Source organism: Salvelinus fontinalis, chromosome 9 (genome assembly GCF_029448725.1).
Source record: "Salvelinus fontinalis isolate EN_2023a chromosome 9, ASM2944872v1, whole genome shotgun sequence".
NCBI lineage: Eukaryota > Metazoa > Chordata > Actinopteri > Salmoniformes > Salmonidae > Salvelinus > Salvelinus fontinalis.
The window spans coordinates 24,430,866-24,454,401 of record NC_074673.1 but is presented as its reverse complement, the minus strand read 5'-3'; the positions used below and the strand labels follow the sequence as shown (position 1 = coordinate 24,454,401).

The window sequence follows — 23,536 nt, the reverse complement described above, 5'->3', positions numbered from 1 at the left end:
TTAAATAGATTAGGGCAGACAAAAAATTACCATTTGAATTAGTTATTCAATACATCATAGTTTAAGCCAATTTGCTGATTTCCCATTGCCACCCATGAACTGTTCTTGGTCCCCCCTTGGCCCCCCCTATGAAACACCCAGGCAACAGGACCTAAAAAAAACATAAACAAACAAACAAAACATGGCATACGGTATACCTGTCAAAAAGGACAGAATCTCCAAAAATTCTGATAACTGCAATAATTATTCGAGTACCAGCATCACCGGAGGTGTGGGCTGTATAAAGACATTGTGTACAGTCACATACAATAGCCTATTTTACAGTTAATAGGAATGATTAAGGGTCTGCTTGTGATTTGACATATGCCTGACTGGTGATAAAACATGCCACCATCATTTTTATCTAGCTATTTTATTATTTTCCAATGTGATTTCATTAAAGATAACAAGTATCAGTGTTTCTATAAATTCCATGAACAGAACAGCATAAAGAGTGGTGAAGAGGAGAGGCCTGTTTTCTGTCCAGCAGGAGTCAGTGTAGGATAGGACCATTAGTTGAAAGTGTAGGGGGAGATGACATCAGGCTCTAGCGTCAGTTCTGTCTCCGTTCCAAAGATACATTAGATTCTGTTCTGTAAATGACAAGGTTACATTAAGGTTACAAACTTTGTGTGAAACTGATACAGCCCCTAAACACATATTTAAACATCAACCATCGAATTCAAGTAAATATATAGGCTGCACATCTTCTCCAACGTGGTTTCATCATGTCAAGGCCTCAGCCAAACAGTTTATTCATACATTCCCAGTACACTCTTTCTATTTTTAAAATTGCTTCACTGAAATGGAATAAAAAGTTGTTTCCTGTTATTTTCTATATTGTTTTACATCAAATAGGCAGATACCTCCTAAATAGAAAAAAATCCCTTATTCTAAAAGCAGTATCATTGTCATTTTCAGGCCAAGCCCAACAGCTACTGTGTAACTTCAAGGTCACTTTCAGAGAGGTCACTTTCAGAAAGCACCCGTGCAGAGCTATGGAACACCCCTATCTGGGTAGGCCACTGGACACACCCACAGCATTTCAAAGGAGGCGATGGTGCCATGCTGTCTCCACTTATTTGAGGCAATATTCACAGTATTGTGTGGGCCCAAACATAGATTGTTTGCACTATCGGAGGTTATACGCTGTATATAGCAGTGGACTGCTGCCATCTTGATGATACTTGACATAACACATCTTCTGAGAACCAAAGCAGTTCTCATACTGTACCATGAGGTGTAAGAAACAAAAACCTTACAATCCAACCTCCATAATCACACTGTTGCACAAATCTGCTACTTACACGGCCTTGTTCCGCATGTGGTTACTGTACTCCACGGTAGGTGGATTGTTCTCTTCATCCTCAGGTAACTGGGGGCAGAAATCATCATCATCATCATATAACATTTTTTTTTTTGAACTTCCAATATAATTTAAAAGAAGAGGTAAACATAGTTTCCACTGCCATTTCCTGCCTCAGCCTCTTCAAACCAAAGACTATTTAGATATAACAATAAGCAACCCTTATTGGACTGGAGACAAGTTCATAGCTAAATACTGGTATTGGCCATTCCATGTAGGACGTGACAGTGTGAGGGAATCACTGTTTTTTAGGTGACAGGGGTGACTAAAACATACACTTTCCTTTAACAATGACATAAATCAGTTAAAATAAAAGGTGTACAATATTATTGAAAGACTAAGAAATCACCTTCAGAAAGATAGCTCCAACATGGCTTCACGGTCTTCGTGCTATTTAGACTAATGGTTTAGTTCAGTATCTCACCTCCCAGTAGATCTCATCATCAAAGCATCTGTTATCAGGAGCATCCCCCCAGATCGGTAACCTCAGGATACAGCCTGGGGACAAACACAACATCCTCATCTCACCAACATTGAGTACACGACTGAGTACATGTAGAAATTATTCAGATACACCACCCCAGCCAAACAATACTACAATACCACAGTAACTTAGCAGCTATCTTGTAACATGTTCTCATGAAAACACACACACACACACACACACACACACACACACACACACACACACACACACACACACACACACACACACACACACACACACACACACACACACACACACACACACACACACACACACACACACACACACATATATGCACACACACACACACAACCTAATCGGGACACCACTCTCACCAACAATGATTCCTCCTCCGATTCCAAAGCAGAGGGCAACACAGAGCCCTGCTGCCTGGTGTCCTCCCTGCTGGGTCGGCATCATATCTTTCCATTTCCCCTTAAAGTCAAACGTGTTTCTCAACCTATTTAAAAAACAACATTGTTACTCTATATCAGTAAGTCTAAGGAAAATATCACATTCAGAAGCGGCAACAACTGAGCAGACATTCTTTTCATTGTCGCAGTATTCTTGTTGCCCATCTTCTGTGCCACTACTGCATGTGCATAATAATTACATCAGATGAGTTCATCACCTTAAAGCTGCCAATTAGGCCTAAAACTGGGGCAGACTGAAATAATAACAGGCCATTCGTTGGGCATACAGTTGTAACCTGTGAACTCACCCCTCCTTGCCATAGACGCCTTCACTGGCGGCTGCAGCAGTGATGGCGCCCACGATGCCCCCTATGACTCCAGGCATGGCGTGGAGGTTGTGGATGCCACACGTGTCGTGGATCTTCAGATATTTCTCCATGAATGGCTGAGGGGACAAAGACACATAGCTAGCTACATGACCACTAATCAAATAGGAGTAGCCTAGTCATAAGCCACTAACTAGTCCCAATTATACTAGCGAATAGCCACTATACTCCTTCACTGCATTCAGTAAGCACATTTAGTGAAATGTTGCAGACAGACAACTCATGAATAAACTGATGTGACTCCATATTCTACGTTACCGTGATATAAATGTAACCCAGGGTGGAGATGATGCCACAGCAGAACCCTACAATCAGAGACCCATAAGGCATTAGCATGAACTCCGCTGCCGTTCCCACGGCAACGCCCCCGGCCAGTGTGGCGTTCTGGATGTGAACCTGGAACACAGAAACAAAAGAGTTGGCCAATAGCTTGAGTGGAGATGCAGTACATGATAAAAAGTTAGTAGGTATGATCATAGGAGTTGGCAGGACAGCACAAACAGATCTGGGACTTATCTGACACACCATGTGGGTCCATTACATTACCATGTCCAGCTTGCCGGTCTTCTGGGAGAGACTGGAGATGGCTATGGCCGTGAGGACAGTGGCGGCCAGGGACAGGTAGGTGTTGATGGCTGCTCGATGCTGCCCATCCCCGTGGTCTGAGATGGCCGAGTTAAAACTAGGCCAGAACATCCACAGGAACAGGGTTCCTATGGGGCAGGAATGGATCAATTTTGATACAGTTTCACCAATACGAGTATGGTAAATGTGAAAAGTGTCAACCATTATAGCTCAGCCTCACCGATCATGGCAAAGACGTCTGAATGATAGACAGAGCCAATCCGATGCTTGCTCTGGTCCAGGTTGGGCCGGTACAGCATCCACGAGATGGACAGACCATAATAAGCCCCGAATGTGTGGATCACCATCGAGCCACCAGCATCCCTGGCCTATAACGTAGAATGATATCCAGTAAACCAGCCACCTTATTCGTATGTACTCTGAACAAAAATATAAATGCAACATGTAAAGTGTTGGTCCCAGAAAATGTTGGTCCTAGAAAATTTTAATGTGCACAAAAAGCTTATTTCTCTCAATTTTTGTCCACAAATTTGTTTGCATCCCTGTTAGTGAGCATTTGTTCTTTGCCAAGATAATCCATCTACCTTACAGGTGTGGCATATCTAAAAGTTGATTCAACAGCATGATCATTACACAGGTGTAGCATTCCTTTAGTCAGCATGACTGCAGGAATGTCCACCAGTGCTGTTGCCAGAATATTGAATACAATTGAATATAAATTTCTCTACCATAAGCAGCCTCCAGCATTGTTTTAGAGAATTTTGCAGTACGTCCAACCGACCTCACAACCGCAGACCACGTGTATGGCACCATGTTGGAAGGCGGTTTGCTGATGTCAGGGTTGTGAACTGAGTTCCCCATGGTGACGGTGGGGTTATGGTATGGGCAGGCATAAGCTATGGACAACGAACACAATTGCATTTTATTGATGGCAATTTGAATGCACAGAGACACCGTGACGAGATCCTGGGGCCCATTGTCATGCCATTCATCCGCCGCAATCGCCTCATGTTTTAGCATGATAATACACAGATCTGTACACAATTCCTGGAAGCTTTAAAGGTCCCAGTTCTTCCATGGCCTGCATACTCACCAGACATGTCACCCATTGAGCATGTTTGGGATGCTCTGGATCGACGTGTATGACAGTGTGTTCCAGTTCCCGCCAATATCCAGCAACTTCGCACAGCCATTAAAAGAGGAGTGGGACAACATTCCACAGGCCACAATCAATAGCCTGATGAACTCTTTGCAAAGGAGATACATCACGCTGTATGATGCAAAATGGTAGTCACACCAGATACTGACTGGTTTTCTGATCCACGCCCCTACTTTAATAAAAAAGTTATCACCAACAAATGCATATCTGTATTCACAGTCATGTGAAATCCATAGATTAGGGCCTAAATAATATATTTCATTTAATGGATTTCCTTTTATGAACTGTAACTCAGTAAAATCTTTGAAATTGTTGCATGTTGCATTTATAGTTTTGTTCAGTATAGATATCTGCATCTATTCCATTAAGTTTTATTGTAAAGGTAAATGCATTCAATCAATCAAACAAGCACATACCATGACACAGCATCACTGTGTGCCATTCTTGAGAACCATGTATGCAGGTTTTATTCAGGACTTAATATTAAAGCCTTTATTATTTACTAAAGACTTACATGTATGAGGCTGAGGATGATATACTCCTCCACAGCATACAGAGTGACTCCAAACAGCGTCATCACCATCAACTGGACTGGGCTCACCTTGCCTAGCACCGCCCCGTACGCTATCAGGCAGCTGGCTACACAGAAGTCTGCATTGATCATGCTGAGAAGGACAGAACCAGTGTAAGATTAGAATGTTTACTGGGTCAGTGTCAGCCTGGTTCCAGATATGTTTGTGCTGTATTTGGTAATTTGGTCACTGACTACATTTACATGTGCACAGTGTTCCGGAAAGTAGCTCATATCCCGCTTAACGGCTTATTTGGGATAAACTGTTTACATGCACCTTTGATATCCTGCTCACGAGCATCCCTGTCTCCAGAAATAAACATAATATTCCTAATTGAAGTTCATATGGGTTAAATGGAATAGTAACTTAAATGTGGACACTGACTGTGGGCCTATAACCTCTCACATGTAAAATAATATAATATTAACTCCTGCAGAATTATGCATTTCTTGCAGTGAAATTATACAACAAATATACATTACCAGTGTTAATTATCTTGATTAATAATGCATTCATTCTGTCGATGTATGAAATTATTCTCGTGAACATTTTATTTAGTCTTCTGGGGCAACAAGTTATGATAGAAGAGAAGCTGCATGTATCTAACTATAGTTAAACAAATGGCCTACCAAATGCCAGAAATTATAATATGGCCTACCAAATGTCGGAAATTATAAGCAGAAACATATATAAATTTGAGGTGAAAGTAGCCTTAACCGGTTGGCTATATGGTCCAGTAAGGAGTATCAGCAAAATACATTATTATAGAATTATTATGGTGGATGGAACTGTGCAGGTATAGCATACTTTTTTATGTGATTGGTTTGACAATCAGATGAAAACATCATAACACAACAACCATGACATGCTAAACTGAGCTTGCGCAGACCACGAAAAACAACAGTAAAGGGAATAAAGTGTTGACATTCCACAGTATCCCGTCTAAGATCAGCATATCCCAGGCATCTTATCCGGGTTTCTCATAACCGGGATACAAGCTTTTCATGGTTATTGTAAACGGGATATGATGTTTATATGCATCAACTCAAAAACAGAATACTAAAGTATCCCAAATAATAACAGGATATTGGTGAGTCTATGTTTTAAAAGTGTAGCATGACCATATCATTGTCCCTTTAAAGTGGTCACAGAAAATAATGACAATGACTTCATCCTCAAAGGCCAATAGTTTAATAATAATTTAAGAACCTTGTTATTAAATTGCCAGTCCAACATTATGATACATTATATTGACTTGGTCGATTTGTATCCTTCAGTAGTTTGTTACAAATTAAACCACACACAGAGCTGCACCCCCTCTACGCACAGTATTTCTATGATCTCACATAACCCCCCTAAACACACACACACACACACACACACACACACACACACACACACACACACACACACACACACACACACACACACACACACACACACACACACACGTTTGCTTATACGCACAGACGTCACACAGACATGCACCCACACATAGAGTATTATCTGTTGATACAATACTTCAACAGTATCATATATGCGTGATTACATGTAGTACTGTGTTTTTGTTTTCCCTCACATTATTGTGTCCACAGACAGTATATCTCACAAGCCAGGAGGATCAACAGTAACAGGTGATACATAAGGGATTTTCAAATACAGACCGGTTCCTCCACTTCTCTGGCATCACGATAGGTTCTCTCTGGCACTCCCACCATGCACGCATACAGGATTCATTTCCATCCACACATGTTATTCTATAGATTGATTTGAATGATGTAGGCATATGTTTTGCATGACTGACTCATTCACATAGGACTCATTCATAAGGTTATACATAATATGTAAAGTATCTGTCCAATTATAGTCAGTGAATGGTCAGCCAGAAGGGCTTTGTTGGATGGGTTGAGTTTGTTTATGTTAGAAGTGCTTTTTTATATAAATCCATACAATATTCACTTTCGTCTTTCCAGGTGACCACTGTGGTGACATCACTTTCACCTATCAAATATGACACCAGCATTCACTAATCTCATTAGTCACAAAAGACAGAAGATCCAAAGATACAAGTTTAACGCTGTTAGACCAAAACCGATGGACTCTAACCTCTCCACGCCGATCTTGATCTTGCCGTCCATTGGGTCCAGAGAGTGGAACCATCCCTGCATCAGAAGTGCCCACTGAAGGCCGAAGCCGGCGATGAGGAAGTTGAAGCCAACGGCACCGAAGCTGTAGCGCTTCAGGAAGGTCATGAGGAAACCGAAGCCCACAAAGATCATCACATGGACATCCTGGAAACCTGGGGGGAAAAGAGGGCGAGGCTTAGTGGGTGGGGGAGAGGTAGGGAAGGGTATAAGGTGCAGATCAACACTTAGGGAAAAGAGAGGGTCAATTGTAATCAGTTACATATTAATCCTAGTTCTACAAAGAGAATGAATTAGACATGGAAACTAAACTCAGCAAAAAAAGAAACGTCCCTTTTTCAGGACCCTGTCTTTCAAAGATAATTCGTAAAAATCCAAATAACTTCACAGATCTTCATTGTAAAAGATTTAAACACTGTTTCCTATGCTTGTTCAATGAACCATAAACAATTATTGAACATGCACCTGTGGAACGGTCATTAAGACACTAACAGCTTACAGACGATAGGCAACAAGGGTGGCAGGTAGCCTAGTGGTTAGTGTTGGACTATCGAATCCCTGAGCTGACAAGGTAAAAATCTGTCATTCTGACCCTGAACAAGGCACTGTTCCTAAGATATCATTGAAAATAAGAATTTGTTATAAACTGACATGCCTGGCAAACTGACATAGTTAAAAAAAAATGAAGGTCACAGTTATGAAAACTTAGGACACTAAAGAGGCCTTCCTACTGACTCTGAAAAACACCAAAAGGAAGATGCCTTGGGTCCCTGCTCATCTGTGTGAATGTGGCATTAGGACTGCAGATGTGGCCAGGGCAATAAATTGCAATGTCACTACTGTGAGATGCCTATGACAGTGTTACAGGATGGACAGCTGATTGTCCTTGCAGTGGCCGACCACGTGTAACAACACCTGCACAGGATCGGTACATCTGAACATCACACCTGTGGGACAGGTACAAGATGGCAACAACAACTGCCTGAGTTACACCAGGAATGCACAATCACTCCATCAGTGCTCAGACTGTCTGCAATAGGCTGATCGAGGCTGGACTGAGGGCTTGTAGGCCTGTTGTAAGGCAGGTCCTCACCAGACATCACCAGCAACAATGTCGCCTATGGGCACAAACCCACTGTCGATGGACCAGACAGGACTGGCAAAAAGTCTTCTTCACTGACGAGTCGCGGTTTTGTCTCTCCAGGGGTGATGGTCGGATTCGCGTTTATCGTTGAAGGAATTAGCGTTACACCGAGGCCTGTACTCTGAAGCGGGATTGATCGTAGGTGGAGGGTCCAACATGGTCTGGGGCGGTGTGTCACAGCATCATCGGACAGAGGTTGTTGTCATTGCAGGCAATCTCAACATTGTGCATTACAGAGAAGACATCCTCCTCCCTCATTTGGTACCCTTCCTGCAGGCACATCCTGACATGACCCTCCAGCATGACAATGCCACCAGCCATACTGCTCGTTATGCGCGTGATTTCCTGCAAGACAGGAATGTCAGTGTTCTGCCATGGCCAGCGAAGAACCCGGATCTCAATCCCAATAAGCACTTCTGGGACCTGTTGAATCGGAGGGTGAGGGCTAGGGCTATTCCCCGTAGAAATGTCCGGGAACTTGCAGGTGCCTTGGTGGAAGAGTGGGGTAACATCTCACAGCAAGGACTGGCAAATCTGGTGCAGTCCATGAGGAGGAGATGCACTGCAGTACTTAATGCAGCTGGTGGCTTCACCAGATACTGACTGTTACTTTTGATTTTGACCCCCCCTTTGTTCAGAGACACATTATTCCATTTCTGTGGTGTTTGTTTATGTCTCAGTTGTTGAATCTTGCTATGTTCATACACCTTTTTACACATGTTATGTTTGCTGAAAATAAACGCAGTTGACAGTGAGATGACGTTTCTTTTTATGCTGAGTTTATATGTAGGCTATCCATCCTCTGTGGAAACTATGTAGTAAAATGTCTGATGAGTAAATTTACACTCTCATATGATTTCCCTTCTTCACCTGCTGATTAAATATAGTGCAACAAGACCACTCATGGTCTGAAAAGTTCTCTACTTCTGAGAGATTTAAACAAACATTATTGCAATCACCATGGTCACAACTGTAACCTGTCAACTCCATCTCCCTTATATAGTAAAATAGAATACATTTTTTGGTTCAAACATGTTCATTTTAATTAGGTTTTACAGTCATAAAGCAACTGAGGAAAACAAAATTGCTATGTAGTATACCACTTGAATAAAGAAGAAAAATATGCAATTTGTCAACTTTATAAAACAATACACTCTGTCAAAGTGCTGAAAGATCCAGTAGAATAGTTATTTTTTCTTGGGGAAAGTTAAATAAACAAATGTCCATGTTTTACAAATATGTGTAATTAACATTTATTTTTAGAGACAAGAATATTTCTGTTTTGAGTACAGTTGAAGTTAGAAGTTTACATACACTTATGTTGGAGTCATTAAAACTCGTTTTTCAACCAATCCACAAATTTCTTGTTAACACACTATACCTTTGGCAAGTCGGTTAGGACATCTACTTTGTGCATGACACAAGTCATTTTTCCAACAATTGTTTACAAATACATTATTTCACTTATAATTCACTGTATCACAATTCCAGTTGGTCTGAAGTTTACATACATTAAGTTGACTGTGCCTTTGAAAAGCTTGGAAAAATCCAGAAAATTATGTCATGGCTTTAGAAGCTAGGCTAATAGAAAAGTCAATTCTGATAGGCTAATTGACATAATTGAGTCAATTGGAGGTGTACCTGTGGATGTATTTCAAGGCCTACCTTCAAACGAAGTGCCTCTTTGCTTGACATCATGGGAAAATCAAAAGAAATCAGCCAAGACCTCAGGAAAAAAATTGTGGACCTCCACAAGTCTGGTTTTCCTTGGAAGCAATTTCCAAACGCCTGAAGGTACCACGTTCATCTGTACAAACAATAGTACGCAAGTGTAAACACCATGGGACCAAGCAGTCGTCATACTGCTCAGGAAGGAGACGCGTTCTGTCTCCTAGAGATTATTTGTTGCGAAAACTGCAAATCAATCCCAGAACAACAGCAAAGGACCTTGTGAAGATGCTGGAGGAAACAGGTACAAAAGTATCTATATCCACAGTGAAACAAGTCCTATATCGACATAACCTGAAAGGCCACTCAGCAAGGAAGAAGTAACTGCTCCAAAACCGCCATAAAAAAAGCCAGACTACGGTTTGCAACTGCACATGGGGACAAAGATCGCAATTTTTTGAGAAATGTCCTCTGGTCTGATGAAACAAAAATAGAACTGTTTGGCCATAATGACCATCGTTATGTTTGGAGTAAAAAGGGGGAGGCTTGCAAGCCAAAGAACATCATCCCAACCGGGAAGCACGGGGATGGCAGCATCATGTTGTGGGGGTGCTTTGCTGCAGGAGGGACTGGTGCACTTCACAATATAAATTGCATCATGAGGAAGGAAAATTATGTGGATATATTGAAGCAACATCTCAAGACATCAGTCAGGAAGTTAAAGCTTGGTCGCAAATGGGTCTTCCAAATGGACAATGACCCTAAGCATACTTCCAAAGTTGTGGCAAAATGGCTTAAGGACAACAAAGTCAAGGTATTGGAGTGGCCATCACAATGCCCTGACATCAATCCCATAGAAAATTTGTGGGCAGCACTGAAAAAGTGTGTGCGAGCAAGGAGGCCTACAAACCTGACTCAGTTACACCTGCTCTGTCAGGAGGAATGGGATAAAATTCACCCAACTTATTGTGGGAAGCTTGTAGAAGGCCACCCGAAACGTTTGACCCAAGTTAAACAATTTAAAGGCAATGCTACCAAATACTAATTGAGTGTATCTAAACTTCTGACCCACTGGGAATGTGAGAAAAGCTGAGCCACTGGGAATGTGAAAAAAATAAAAGCTGAAATAAATCATTCTCTCTACTATTATTCTGACATTTCACATTCTTAAAGTAAAGTGGTGATCCTAACTTACTAGGATTAAATGTCAGGAATTTTGAAATATATTTGTATTTGGCTAAGCTGTATGTAATCTTCCAACTTCAACTGTATCTATTGTCAACTCCATCAGTGGCTTGTCAGCTTTGTCACAGATTGCTAACCCCCTTAACATCAATTTGTTTTGGTAATATTCAGAAAAATATGTTAACCATGTTAACCAATATATGTTTACACTATTGAAGTATTTGCTGTACTAGGCATAAAGGATCATATTTCCTTAATACATCTTGTTTTACGTTCTGAATCTAGAAAAACATGCCAAAGTAAAACAAAACAAAAATATGTTTGGAGATTTGTATTTCATATTTGAATAATCTAATGTTAGAATGAAACAATCAAGGCCTTTAAACACTTGTTGAACAATAAATGTAAAAACGAAATTCCTCTGATGGAGTTGATGTCACGTTCCTGACCTGTTTTCTTTTGTCTTGTATTTATTTAGTTGGTCAGGGCGTGAGTTGGGTGGGTTTGTCTATGTGTGATTTTCTATGTTGGGATGTTTGTGTTCGGCCGGGTATGATTCTCAATCAGAGGCAGCTGTCAATCGTTGTCCCTGATTGAGAATCATACTTAGGCAGCCTGGGTTTCACGTGTGTGTTGTGGGTGTTTGTTTCCGTGTTTGTATTCATGCCACACGGGACTGTTGTCGGTTGTTTCATTTTGTTATTTTGTTTCATGTTAGTGTTTAGTTTCGATTTAATAAATTATCGTGAGCACTACCCACTCTGCGTGTTGGTCCGATCTATGCTCCTCCTCGTCTGAGGAGGAGAACGACTATGACGACCGTTACAGTTGACATAAATCCAGTTACAGTAGGAGTATTTTATGGAGAAAAAAAAATAATTAGGAGGTTGTTCCTTTACATGGTGTGATAGCTGATACTTTGGTCTATATACAGTACCAGTAAAAAGTTTGGACACACCTACTACATTGTAGAATAATGAAATACTATGAAATAACACATATGCAATCATGTAGTAACCAAAAAACTGTTAAACAAATCAGGAGTTCCCACATATGCTAAGTACTTGTTGGCTGCTTTTCATTAACTCTGCGGTCCAACTCATCCTTAACCATCTCAATTGGGTTGAGTTTGGGTGATTTGTGGCTGCCAGGTCATCTGATGCAGCACTCCATCAGGCAGCCTGGGTTTCACGTGTGTGTTGTGGGTGTTTGTTTCCGTGTTTGTATTCATGCCACACGGGACTGTTGTCGGTTGTTTCATTTTGTTATTTTGTTTCATGTTAGTGTTTAGTTTCGATTTAATAAATTATCATGAGCACTACCCACTCTGAGTGTTGGTCCGATCCATGCTCCTCCTCGTCTGAGGAGGAGAACGACTATGACGACCGTTACAGAAACACCCACCAAGAAACGATCACGCAGAGTGGGGACAGACAGCAGCAGCAGCAGAGACCGAAGACACAGGACTCATGGAGTTGGGAGGAGATCCTGGACGGCAAGGGACCCTGGGCTCAGCCAGGGGAATATCGCCATCCCAAGGCGGAGTTGGAGGCAGCGAAGGCAGAGAGGCGCTGGTATGAGGAGGCAGCACGGCGACGCGGTTGGGAGCCCGAGAGTCAGACCCAAAAATTTCTTGGGGGGGGGGGGGGGGGGCACACGCGGAGTGTGGCAAAGCCGGGTAGGATACCTGAGCCAACTCCCCGTGCTTACCGTGGAGTGAGAGGGCGTCGTACTGGTCAGACACCATGTTATGCGGTAAAGCGCACGGTGTCCCTAGTACGCGTGCTTAGTCCAGTGCGGGCTATTCCACCTTGCCGCACTGGTCGGGCTAGGTTGGGCATCGAGCCGGGTGTCATGAAGCCGGCCCAACGCATCTGGCCTCCAGTGCATCTCCTCGGGCCGGCGTACATGGCACCAGCCTTACAAATGGTGTCCCGGTTTGCCAGCATAGCCCAGTGCGGGTTTTTTCCACCTCGCCGCACTGGCAGGGCTATGGGGACCATTCAACTTGGTAAGGTTGGGCAGGCTCGGTGCTCAAGAGCGCGTGCCCTCCTTCACGGTCCAGTTTTTCCGGTGCCACCTCCACGTAACAGTCCTCCGGTGGCAGCCCCCCGCACCAGGCTGTCTCTCCGTCTTCTCTCTCCAGTTGCTCCCACCTGTCCAGCGCTCTCGGAGCCTTCCTCCTCTCCAGCGCAGCCAGTGTCTGAGCTGCATGCCTGCCCAGCGCTGTCTGAGCTGCCTGCCTGCCCAGCGCTGTCTGAACTGTCTGCCTGCCCAGCGCTGTCTGAACTGTCTGATTGCCCAGCGCTGTCTGAACTGTCTGCCTGCCCAAGGCTGTCTGAGCTGCCTGCCTGCCCAGCGCTGTCTGAGCTGCCTGCCTGCCCAGCGCTGTCTGAGCTGCCTGCCTGCCCAGCGCTGTCTGAGCTGCCTGCCTGCCCAGCGCTGTCCGTCTGTCCCGAGCCGTCAGAGCTGCCCGTCTGTACTGAGTCTTCAAAGCCGCCCGTCTGTACTGAGCCTTCAAAGCCGCCCGTCTGTACTGAGCCTTCAAAGCCGCCCGTCTGTCCTGAGCCTTCAGAGCCTTCCACCAGACAGGAGCCGCTAGAGCCTTCCGCCAGACAGGAGCCACTAGAGTTCCGCCAGACAGGAGCAGCCAGAGCCTTCCGCCAGACAGGATCCGCCAGAGCCTTCCGCCAGACAGGATCCGTCAGAGCCGTCCAGCCAGGACCAGCCAGGGCCGTCCAGCCAGGACCAGCCAGAGCCAGCCAGCCAGGATACGCCAAGGCCGCCAGCCAGCCAGGAGCTGCAAGAGCCAGCCAGCCAGGAGCTGCCAGAGCCAGCCAGACAGGATCCGCCAGAGTCAGCCTGCCAGGATCCGCCAGAGCCAGCCAACCAGGATCCGCTAGAGCCAGCCAGCCAGGATCTGCCAGAGCCAGCCAGCCAGGATCCGCTAGAGCCAGCCAGCCAGGATCTCCAGAGCCAGCCAGCCAGGATCCGCCAGAGCCAGCCAGCCAGGATCCGCCAGAGCCAGCCAGCCAGGATCCGCCAGAGCCAGCCAGCCAGGATCCGCCAGAGCCAGCCAGCCAGGATCCGCCCCTCAGTCCGGTGCTGCCCCTCAGTCCTCAGTCCAGTGCTGCCCCTCAGTCCGGGGCTGCCCCTCAGTCCGGGGCTGCCCCTCAGTCCGGGGCTTCCCCTCAGTCCGGAGCTGCCCCTCAGTCCGGAGCTGCCCCTTAATCCAATGGGGTTTATATGGAGGGTGGCCATTGGAAAGAGGCCACGGAAGCGGGGTTTGACTATGGTGGGGTGGGGACCACGACCAGCGCCAGAGCCGCCACCGTGGACAGACGCCCACCCAGACCCTCCCCTAGAGTTTATGCTGGTGCGCCCGGAGTTCGCACCTTAAGGGGGGGGGGTTATGTCACGTTCCTGACCTGTTTTCTTTTGTCTTGTATTTATTTAGTTGGTCAGGGCGTGAGTTGGGTGGGTTTGTCTATGTGTGATTTTCTATGTTGGGATGTTTGTGTTCGGCCGTGTATGATTCTCAATCAGAGGCAGCTGTCAATCGTTGTCCCTGATTGAGAATCATACTTAGGCAGCCTGGGTTTCACGTGTGTGTTGTGGGTGTTTGTTTCCGTGTTTGTATTCATGCCACACGGAACTGTTGTCAGTTGTTTCATTTTGTTATTTTGTTTCATGTTAGTGTTCAGTTTCGATTTAATAAATTATCGTGAGCACTACCCACTCTGCGTGTTGGTCCGATCTATGCTCCTCCTCGTCTGAGGAGGAGAACGACTATGACGACCGTTACAGTTGACATAAATCCAGTTACAGTAGGAGTATTTTATGGAGAAAAAAAAATAATTAGGAGGTTGTTCCTTTACATGGTGTGATAGCTGATACTTTGGTCTATATACAGTACCAGTAAAAAGTTTGGACACACCTACTACATTGTAGAATAATGAAATACTATGAAATAACACATATGCAATCATGTAGTAACCAAAAAACTGTTAAACAAATCAGGAGTTCCCACATATGCTAAGTACTTGTTGGCTGCTTTTCATTAACTCTGCGGTCCAACTCATCCTTAACCATCTCAATTGGGTTGAGTTTGGGTGATTTGTGGCTGCCAGGTCATCTGATGCAGCACTCCATCAGGCAGCCTGGGTTTCACGTGTGTGTTGTGGGTGTTTGTTTCCGTGTTTGTATTCATGCCACACGGGACTGTTGTCGGTTGTTTCATTTTGTTATTTTGTTTCATGTTAGTGTTTAGTTTCGATTTAATAAATTATCATGAGCACTACCCACTCTGAGTGTTGGTCCGATCCATGCTCCTCCTCGTCTGAGGAGGAGAACGACTATGACGACCGTTACAGAAACACCCACCAAGAAACGATCACGCAGAGTGGGGACAGACAGCAGCAGCAGCAGAGACCGAAGACACAGGACTCATGGAGTTGGGAGGAGATCCTGGACGGCAAGGGACCCTGGGCTCAGCCAGGGGAATATCGCCATCCCAAGGCGGAGTTGGAGGCAGCGAAGGCAGAGAGGCGCTGGTATGAGGAGGCAGCACGGCGACGCGGTTGGGAGCCCGAGAGTCAGACCCAAAAATTTCTTGGGGGGGGGGGGGGGGGGGCACACGCGGAGTGTGGCAAAGCCGGGTAGGATACCTGAGCCAACTCCCCGTGCTTACCGTGGAGTGAGAGGGCGTCGTACTGGTCAGACACCATGTTATGCGGTAAAGCGCACGGTGTCCCTAGTACGCGTGCTTAGTCCAGTGCGGGCTATTCCACCTTGCCGCACTGGTCGGGCTAGGTTGGGCATCGAGCCGGGTGTCATGAAGCCGGCCCAACGCATCTGGCCTCCAGTGCATCTCCTCGGGCCGGCGTACATGGCACCAGCCTTACAAATGGTGTCCCGGTTTGCCAGCATAGCCCAGTGCGGGTTTTTTCCACCTCGCCGCACTGGCAGGGCTATGGGGACCATTCAACTTGGTAAGGTTGGGCAGGCTCGGTGCTCAAGAGCGCGTGCCCTCCTTCACGGTCCAGTTTTTCCGGTGCCACCTCCACGTAACAGTCCTCCGGTGGCAGCCCCCCGCACCAGGCTGTCTCTCCGTCTTCTCTCTCCAGTTGCTCCCACCTGTCCAGCGCTCTCGGAGCCTTCCTCCTCTCCAGCGCAGCCAGTGTCTGAGCTGCATGCCTGCCCAGCGCTGTCTGAGCTGCCTGCCTGCCCAGCGCTGTCTGAACTGTCTGCCTGCCCAGCGCTGTCTGAACTGTCTGATTGCCCAGCGCTGTCTGAACTGTCTGCCTGCCCAAGGCTGTCTGAGCTGCCTGCCTGCCCAGCGCTGTCTGAGCTGCCTGCCTGCCCAGCGCTGTCTGAGCTGCCTGCCTGCCCAGCGCTGTCTGAGCTGCCTGCCTGCCCAGCGCTGTCCGTCTGTCCCGAGCCGTCAGAGCTGCCCGTCTGTACTGAGTCTTCAAAGCCGCCCGTCTGTACTGAGCCTTCAAAGCCGCCCGTCTGTACTGAGCCTTCAAAGCCGCCCGTCTGTCCTGAGCCTTCAGAGCCTTCCACCAGACAGGAGCCGCTAGAGCCTTCCGCCAGACAGGAGCCACTAGAGTTCCGCCAGACAGGAGCAGCCAGAGCCTTCCGCCAGACAGGATCCGCCAGAGCCTTCCGCCAGACAGGATCCGTCAGAGCCGTCCAGCCAGGACCAGCCAGGGCCGTCCAGCCAGGACCAGCCAGAGCCAGCCAGCCAGGATACGCCAAGGCCGCCAGCCAGCCAGGAGCTGCAAGAGCCAGCCAGCCAGGAGCTGCCAGAGCCAGCCAGACAGGATCCGCCAGAGTCAGCCTGCCAGGATCCGCCAGAGCCAGCCAACCAGGATCCGCTAGAGCCAGCCAGCCAGGATCTGCCAGAGCCAGCCAGCCAGGATCCGCTAGAGCCAGCCAGCCAGGATCTCCAGAGCCAGCCAGCCAGGATCCGCCAGAGCCAGCCAGCCAGGATCCGCCAGAGCCAGCCAGCCAGGATCCGCCAGAGCCAGCCAGCCAGGATCCGCCAGAGCCAGCCAGCCAGGATCCGCCCCTCAGTCCGGTGCTGCCCCTCAGTCCTCAGTCCAGTGCTGCCCCTCAGTCCGGGGCTGCCCCTCAGTCCGGGGCTGCCCCTCAGTCCGGGGCTTCCCCTCAGTCCGGAGCTGCCCCTCAGTCCGGAGCTGCCCCTTAATCCAATGGGGTTTATATGGAGGGTGGCCATTGGAAAGAGGCCACGGAAGCGGGGTTTGACTATGGTGGGGTGGGGACCACGACCAGCGCCAGAGCCGCCACCGTGGACAGACGCCCACCCAGACCCTCCCCTAGAGTTTATGCTGGTGCGCCCGGAGTTCGCACCTTAAGGGGGGGGGGGGTTATGTCACGTTCCTGACCTGTTTTCTTTTGTCTTGTATTTATTTAGTTGGTCAGGGCGTGAGTTGGGTGGGTTTGTCTATGTGTGATTTTCTATGTTGGGATGTTTGTGTTCGGCCGTGTATGATTCTCAATCAGAGGCAGCTGTCAATCGTTGTCCCTGATTGAGAATCATACTTAGGCAGCCTGGGTTTCACGTGTGTGTTGTGGGTGTTTGTTTCCGTGTTTGTATTCATGCCACACGGAACTGTTGTCAGTTGTTTCATTTTGTTATTTTGTTTCATGTTAGTGTTCAGTTTCGATTTAATAAATTATCGTGAGCACTACCCACTCTGCGTGTTGGTCCGATCTATGCTCCTCCTCGTCTGAGGAGGAGAACGACTATGACGACCGTTACAGTTGACATAAATCCAGTTACAGTAGGAGTATTTTATGGAGAAAAAAAAATAATTAGGAGGTTGTTCCTTTACATGGTGTGATAGCTGATACTTTGGTCTATATACAGTACCAGTAAAAAGTTTGGACACACCTACTACATTGTAGAATAATGAAATACTATGAAATAACACATATGCAATCATGTAGTAACCAAAAAACTGTTAAACAAATCAGGAGTTCCCACATATGCTAAGTACTTGTTGGCTGCTTTTCATTAACTCTGCGGTCCAACTCATCCTTAACCATCTCAATTGGGTTGAGTTTGGGTGATTTGTGGCTGCCAGGTCATCTGATGCAGCACTCCATCACTCTCCTTCTTGGTCAAATAGCCCTTACACAGGCTGGAGGTGTGTTGGGTCATTGTCCTGTTGAAAACAAATGATAGTCCCACTAAGCGCAAACCGGATGGGATGGCGTTTCGCTGCAGAATGCTGTGGTAGTCATGCTGGTTAAGTGTGCCTTGAATTCTAAATAAATCACAGACAGTGTCACCAGCAAAGCACCCCCACACCATCACACCTCCTCCTCCATGCTTCACGGTGTGAACCACACATACAGAGAGAATCCATTTACCTACACTGCGTATCACAAAGATACAGCGGTTTGGACTCATCAGACAAAAGGACAGATTTCCACCTGTCTAATGTCCATTACTCGTGTTTCTTGGCCCAAGTACGTTTCTTCTTATTGGTGTCCTTTAGTAGTGGTTTCTTTTCAGCAATGCAACCATGAAGGACTGATTCACGCAGTCTCATCTGAATAGTTGATGTTGACATGTGTCTGTAACTTGAAATCTGTGAAGCATTTATTTGGGCTGCAATCTGAGGTGGAGTTAACTCTAATGAACTTATTCTCTGCAGCAGAGGTAACTCTGGGTCTTCCTTTCCTGTGGCGGTCCTCATGAGAGCCAGTTTCACCATGGTGCTTGATGTTTTTTTGCGACTGCACTTGAAGTTCTTGAACTTTTCAGCATTGACTGACCTTCATGTCTTAAAGTAATGATGGACTGTCGTTTCTCTTTGGTCATTTGGGCTATTCTTGCCATAATATGGACTTGGTATTTTACCAAATAAGGCTATCTTCTGTATACCACCCCTACCTTGTCACAACACAACTGATTGGCTCAAACGCATTAAGAAGGAAAGAAATTCCACAAATAAACTTTTAACAAAGCACTCCTGTTAATTGAAATGCATTCCAGGTGACTACCTCATGAAGCTGGTTGAGAGAATGCCAAGAGTGTGCAAAGCTGTCATCAAGGCAAAGGGTGGCTACTCAAATATCAAATATATTTTGATTTGTTTAACACTTTTTTGGTTACTACATGTCTTATTTCATAGTTTTGATGTCTAAACTATTATTCTACAATGTAGAAAATAGTAAAAATAAAGAAAAACACTTGAATGAGTTGATGTGTCCAAACCTTTGACTGGTACTGTATATATTTCTAATGCTGTTATTATTAAGAAAAATCATTGTGATTGTCCGGTATTTCAAAAAAAACTGTTTCACAACATGGCGTTTGAGAGAGTGAGGGTGACATGGGGGATAATGGAAAGGTCAAGAGTGAAAATGATGCAAACATGGTTCAAGGACATCTCAGTTTTACTAACTGTGTAGATACAGTATACACAAATAACCTCATAGATACCCATAGTACGAGTAGAAAGCTGTTTACATGGAAGTTTTGGTTTCTGTCCATACTGGAAGCCCCATATTTACAATGTGTACATCCCCCATGCAAAATCATCGAGGGCTCAACTAGAACGTACCATACCGAAACTCAAGATTAAGCTTCTTGGGATACTCACATTGCAGTTCTACAATGTTCAAAAGGAAAACATGAGCATTCTCAAGGGCATAGACACAATATACAGACTAAAACATAGAAGGTGATGTACGGAGGTCATACATAAACATATACAGTATGTATAAATAATGTACAGGTACAAAGGGATCCAAAACATTACTGTGAACTTGGTAGACGCAAATACTCAATTTGACATTTGTTACAATTAAACAAATTAAAATCAAATCAAATTATATTAGTCACATGCGCCGACTACAACAGGTGTAGACCTTACAGTGAAATGCTTACTTACGAGCCCCTAACCAACAATGCAGTTTTAAAAAATACAGATAAGAATAAGAGATAAAAGTAACAAGCAATTAAAGAGCAGCAGTGAAATAACAATAGCGAGACTATACAGGGGGTACAGATATAGAGTCAATGTGCGGGGGCACCGGTTATTTGAGGAAGTATGTACATGTAGGTATAGTTATTAAAGTGACTATGCATAGATGACAACAGAGAGTAGCAGTGGTATAAAGAGGGGGTGAGGGGGGCAGTGCAAATAGAGCAGAGAGAACAGTCTATGACTAGGGTAGCTGGAGTCTTTGACAATTTTTAGGGCTTTCCTCTGACACCGCCTGGTATAGAGGTCCTGGATGGCAGAAAGCTTGGCCCCACTGATGTACTGGGCCGTTCGCACTACCCTCTGTAGTGTCGGAGGCCGAGCAGTTGCCATACCAGGCAGTGATGCAACCAGTCAGGATGCTCTCGATGGTGCAGCTGTAGAACCTTTTGAGGGTCTGAGGACCCATGACAAATCTTTTCAGTCTCCTGAGGGGGAATAGGTTTTGTCGTGCCCCCTTCACGACTGTCTTGGTGTTTGGACCATGATAGTTTGTTGGTGATGTGGACACCAAGGAACTTGAAGCTCTCAACTTGCGCAACTGCAGCCCCGTCGATGAGAATGGGAACGTGCTCTGTCCTCTTTTTCCTGTAGTTCACAATCAAATCATCTCCTTTGTCTTGATCACGTTGAGGGAGAGGTTGTTGTCCTCCCTTTAGGCTGTCTCATCGTTGTCTGTTGTGTCATCGGCAAATTTAATGATGGTGTTGGAGTCGTGCCTGGCCATGCAGTCATGAGTGAACAGAGAGTACAGGAGGGGACTGAGCATGCACCCCCTTCACTGACTTCGAAATTCAGTCATCATCCAAGTGAATGTATTTATTTTTATTTAACCTTTATTTAACTAGGCAAGTCAGTTAAGAACACATTATTATTTACAATGATGGCCTTGGAACAGTGGGTTAACTGACTTGTTCAGGGGCAGAACAACAGATTTTTACATTGTCAGCTCAGGGATTCGATCTGGCAACCTTTCGGTTACTGGCCCAACGCTCTAACCACTAGGATACATGCCGCCCGAAAATAATCATATGGCCAACAGAAATTACTCTTGGCTACATCCACAGGACACACCAGTATGAATAAATACTAGCATTAACAAGCCAGTATCATTTTCAAGATGAGCAGCCATAACTGTCTGGTGCATTCCAGAGAACTACAGGTCGCATTCGCACTGTGAAACATTAGTTACTCAAATAAAAAGTGTACACAACAGTCTAATATACTACCACAGATGTAGGATCTTCATTTGAGGTAGTTTGCTACAGCAGGAAAATAATCCTGCAGCAACAGAAAATGTGAATTATGTGGATTATAATCAAATTGACCTTTTTGTAGGGTTTGATACATTTTTTGTAAAGGAAAATCAAGTCAAAATTACAAGTAGAAATGTAGCCTAGCAGTTAGCGCAGTAACCAAAAGGTTGCTGGCTCAAATACATGAGACGACAAGGAGAAAAATTGATGTGTACTTGAGCAAGGCATTTAACCCTAATTTGCTCCAGGGGCGCTGTACTACTATGGCTAACCCTGTCAACAACCATTTCACTGCACCTATCTGGTGTATGTAACATTAAAAAAAAAAATTCTTAAATACACTGCAAGTTTTAAATGTCCTGCATTTCAGGAAAGTTCCCCTGCAACAGGGTGATCAAATTAAAATCCTACATGTTACCCACTCTTATATAATATCAGGTTAACAAATACAGCATCTATTTGTACCAGACAAACAATATGGCCCTTGAAGAAAATTCCCTGCCTTGTTCAGATTGTTCCCATACTGACTTCAGAGATCAAATGACCTACTCCTCGATCTCATGCTTGATTGGTCTCTATACAACAGACTGTGACAGCAAAATCATTTATCACCTGACATCCAACACCCTATAAGAGATGGTCCTGCGTTAGGACTGACACCCACACCTGTACTGAGCTAAATTCAACCACACCCTCATAATTCTATAACAGGTGAAATAAGATTCTATACAACGAATTGAACTGAAGCTAAAAAACACACATACACCCATGCACAGACAACACACACATGTAACACACACACGCACCGCCTTGATGTTCATTATTAATCTTGTAATTCTAGCCATTTCATATGATATAAGCATCCTGGAGTCTGCAGATGCACCTGTTGTGAGAGGGTGCGGGAGATAATGAACTTTAGGAAGGAGGGACAAGCCCACTGGAAATATATTGTACACCTGTGTGTATATGTGGCAGATCATTGAAAGTTAGTGTGACATTCCTGGAAAATGCCAAAAAATTCTACCTCTGGGTAATAGACCTATTATAATCTATATTTTTCACAACTATTACATGACATGTTATTGCTGAACAAAAGTTTTATTTAATAATTTTATGCAATGTTCAACTATAATGTTCAAGTTCTGGTCATTGCCTTGCAAGTACAAATAAGCATATGGAATTGCGAAGCATCAGCTCTCATAAGCTTATGTGTTCAATAATTTTCTTAATGTGACAATAAAAAGTGATAATTTGTGGAAAAGGACTACCCTAATAGCCTACGTTTCTAAATAAAACAACCAAATTGGCAAAGTTTTGTTGAGAATATATAGAATTATTTTATTTCAGAAATGTTTGGTTGGTGAAATAAAATCAAAATAATAAACCAATATAAAAAGAAAACATAAAGCAAAATTGAAAAGCAAAAGAGCAGGTCATTTTGGGTCACTTACTTGGATATCTGAAATAGAAGTCGTTCTCAATGTTACTGGATATGTTATTAGAAGTTTTATGCTCTATCCAATGTGCATCCGATTCCTCGTTATAACGGATAAAAATGCCGAATAAGATGATCATGGCAATTTGCCATATGAAACACACTGCTGGAAGACTAATTCGGACATTGGTATTTTTCGGCCGGTCACAGCATTGCCTGAAGCTTTGTATACAACCCATTGTGTTATCGTGACAATGGTCCAGTTGCCTTTGGTGCCTAATGGAGAAAGACGGCAGATATTATATACAGTAGAGTGTAAGCGATGACAGAAGTTCTAGGTGGCCCCGTAGGGTGTTGGCGGGGGTGTGTCTGCTTCGCTTGGAATCTTCTGAGTCACCTCCTGCCCTCCCGAAGTAGCATTGAATTAACTTTTTCTCACGTGATCTTGTAGATTATTTTCAAGTCATCACAATAGACTGCATAAAATGTATACATACTAAGAGTCCTGTTCTAGTCTCCTCTCCTACATAGTCAGTAAGGAAAAGATTGGACAGATTTTAATACTGTTGCTATGACAATACTCTCACCATAGGCCATAATATACATAATGACTCTCAACTACACAGTTCTTTCACATCAGTGATTCTACACAGTTTTGTCAGTTTGTCATACAG

The 23,536-nt window shown here is 44.9% G+C and overlaps 1 protein-coding gene across 2 annotated transcripts; it reads right to left on the bottom strand.

Annotated features, from left to right (window-relative positions):
• LOC129862318 (ammonium transporter Rh type C 1-like) lies at positions 1–23,101 on the bottom strand. Of its 2 annotated transcripts, XM_055933829.1 has the most exons (11): positions 22,879–23,101; positions 7,114–7,306; positions 4,950–5,100; positions 3,497–3,644; positions 3,238–3,404; positions 2,950–3,087; positions 2,614–2,750; positions 2,228–2,352; positions 1,830–1,903; positions 1,347–1,414; positions 1–632 (listed from the first exon to the last, which is right to left on the bottom strand). In XM_055933829.1, exons 1-11 carry the CDS (start codon positions 23,099–23,101, stop codon positions 593–595), a joined length of 1,464 nt encoding a protein of 487 aa, XP_055789804.1. In that variant the 3' UTR covers positions 1–592. The 2 variants fall into 2 exon arrangements, 1 of the variants encoding a protein (XP_055789804.1); XR_008760754.1 differs by lacking the exon at positions 1–632 and having other exon boundaries at positions 1,755–1,903.
• Positions 23,102–23,536: the final 435 nt, after the last annotated feature.

What these genes read in the sequence shown, in the direction of transcription:
- LOC129862318 (XM_055933829.1), bottom strand. Translation starts at nt 23,101, where the DNA reads ATGGGTTGTATACAAAGCTTCAGGCAATGCTGTGACCGGCCGAAAAAT. An exon ending in CTTCTATTTCAGATATCCAA is followed by an intron (nt 7,307 to 22,878) that starts GTAAGTGACCCA and finishes TTTTCCCCCCAG; the next exon opens with GTTTCCAGGATGTCCATGTG. An exon ending in ATGATGAGATCTACTGGGAG is followed by an intron (nt 1,415 to 1,829) that starts GTGAGATACTGA and finishes TTCTGCCCCCAG; the next exon opens with TTACCTGAGGATGAAGAGAA.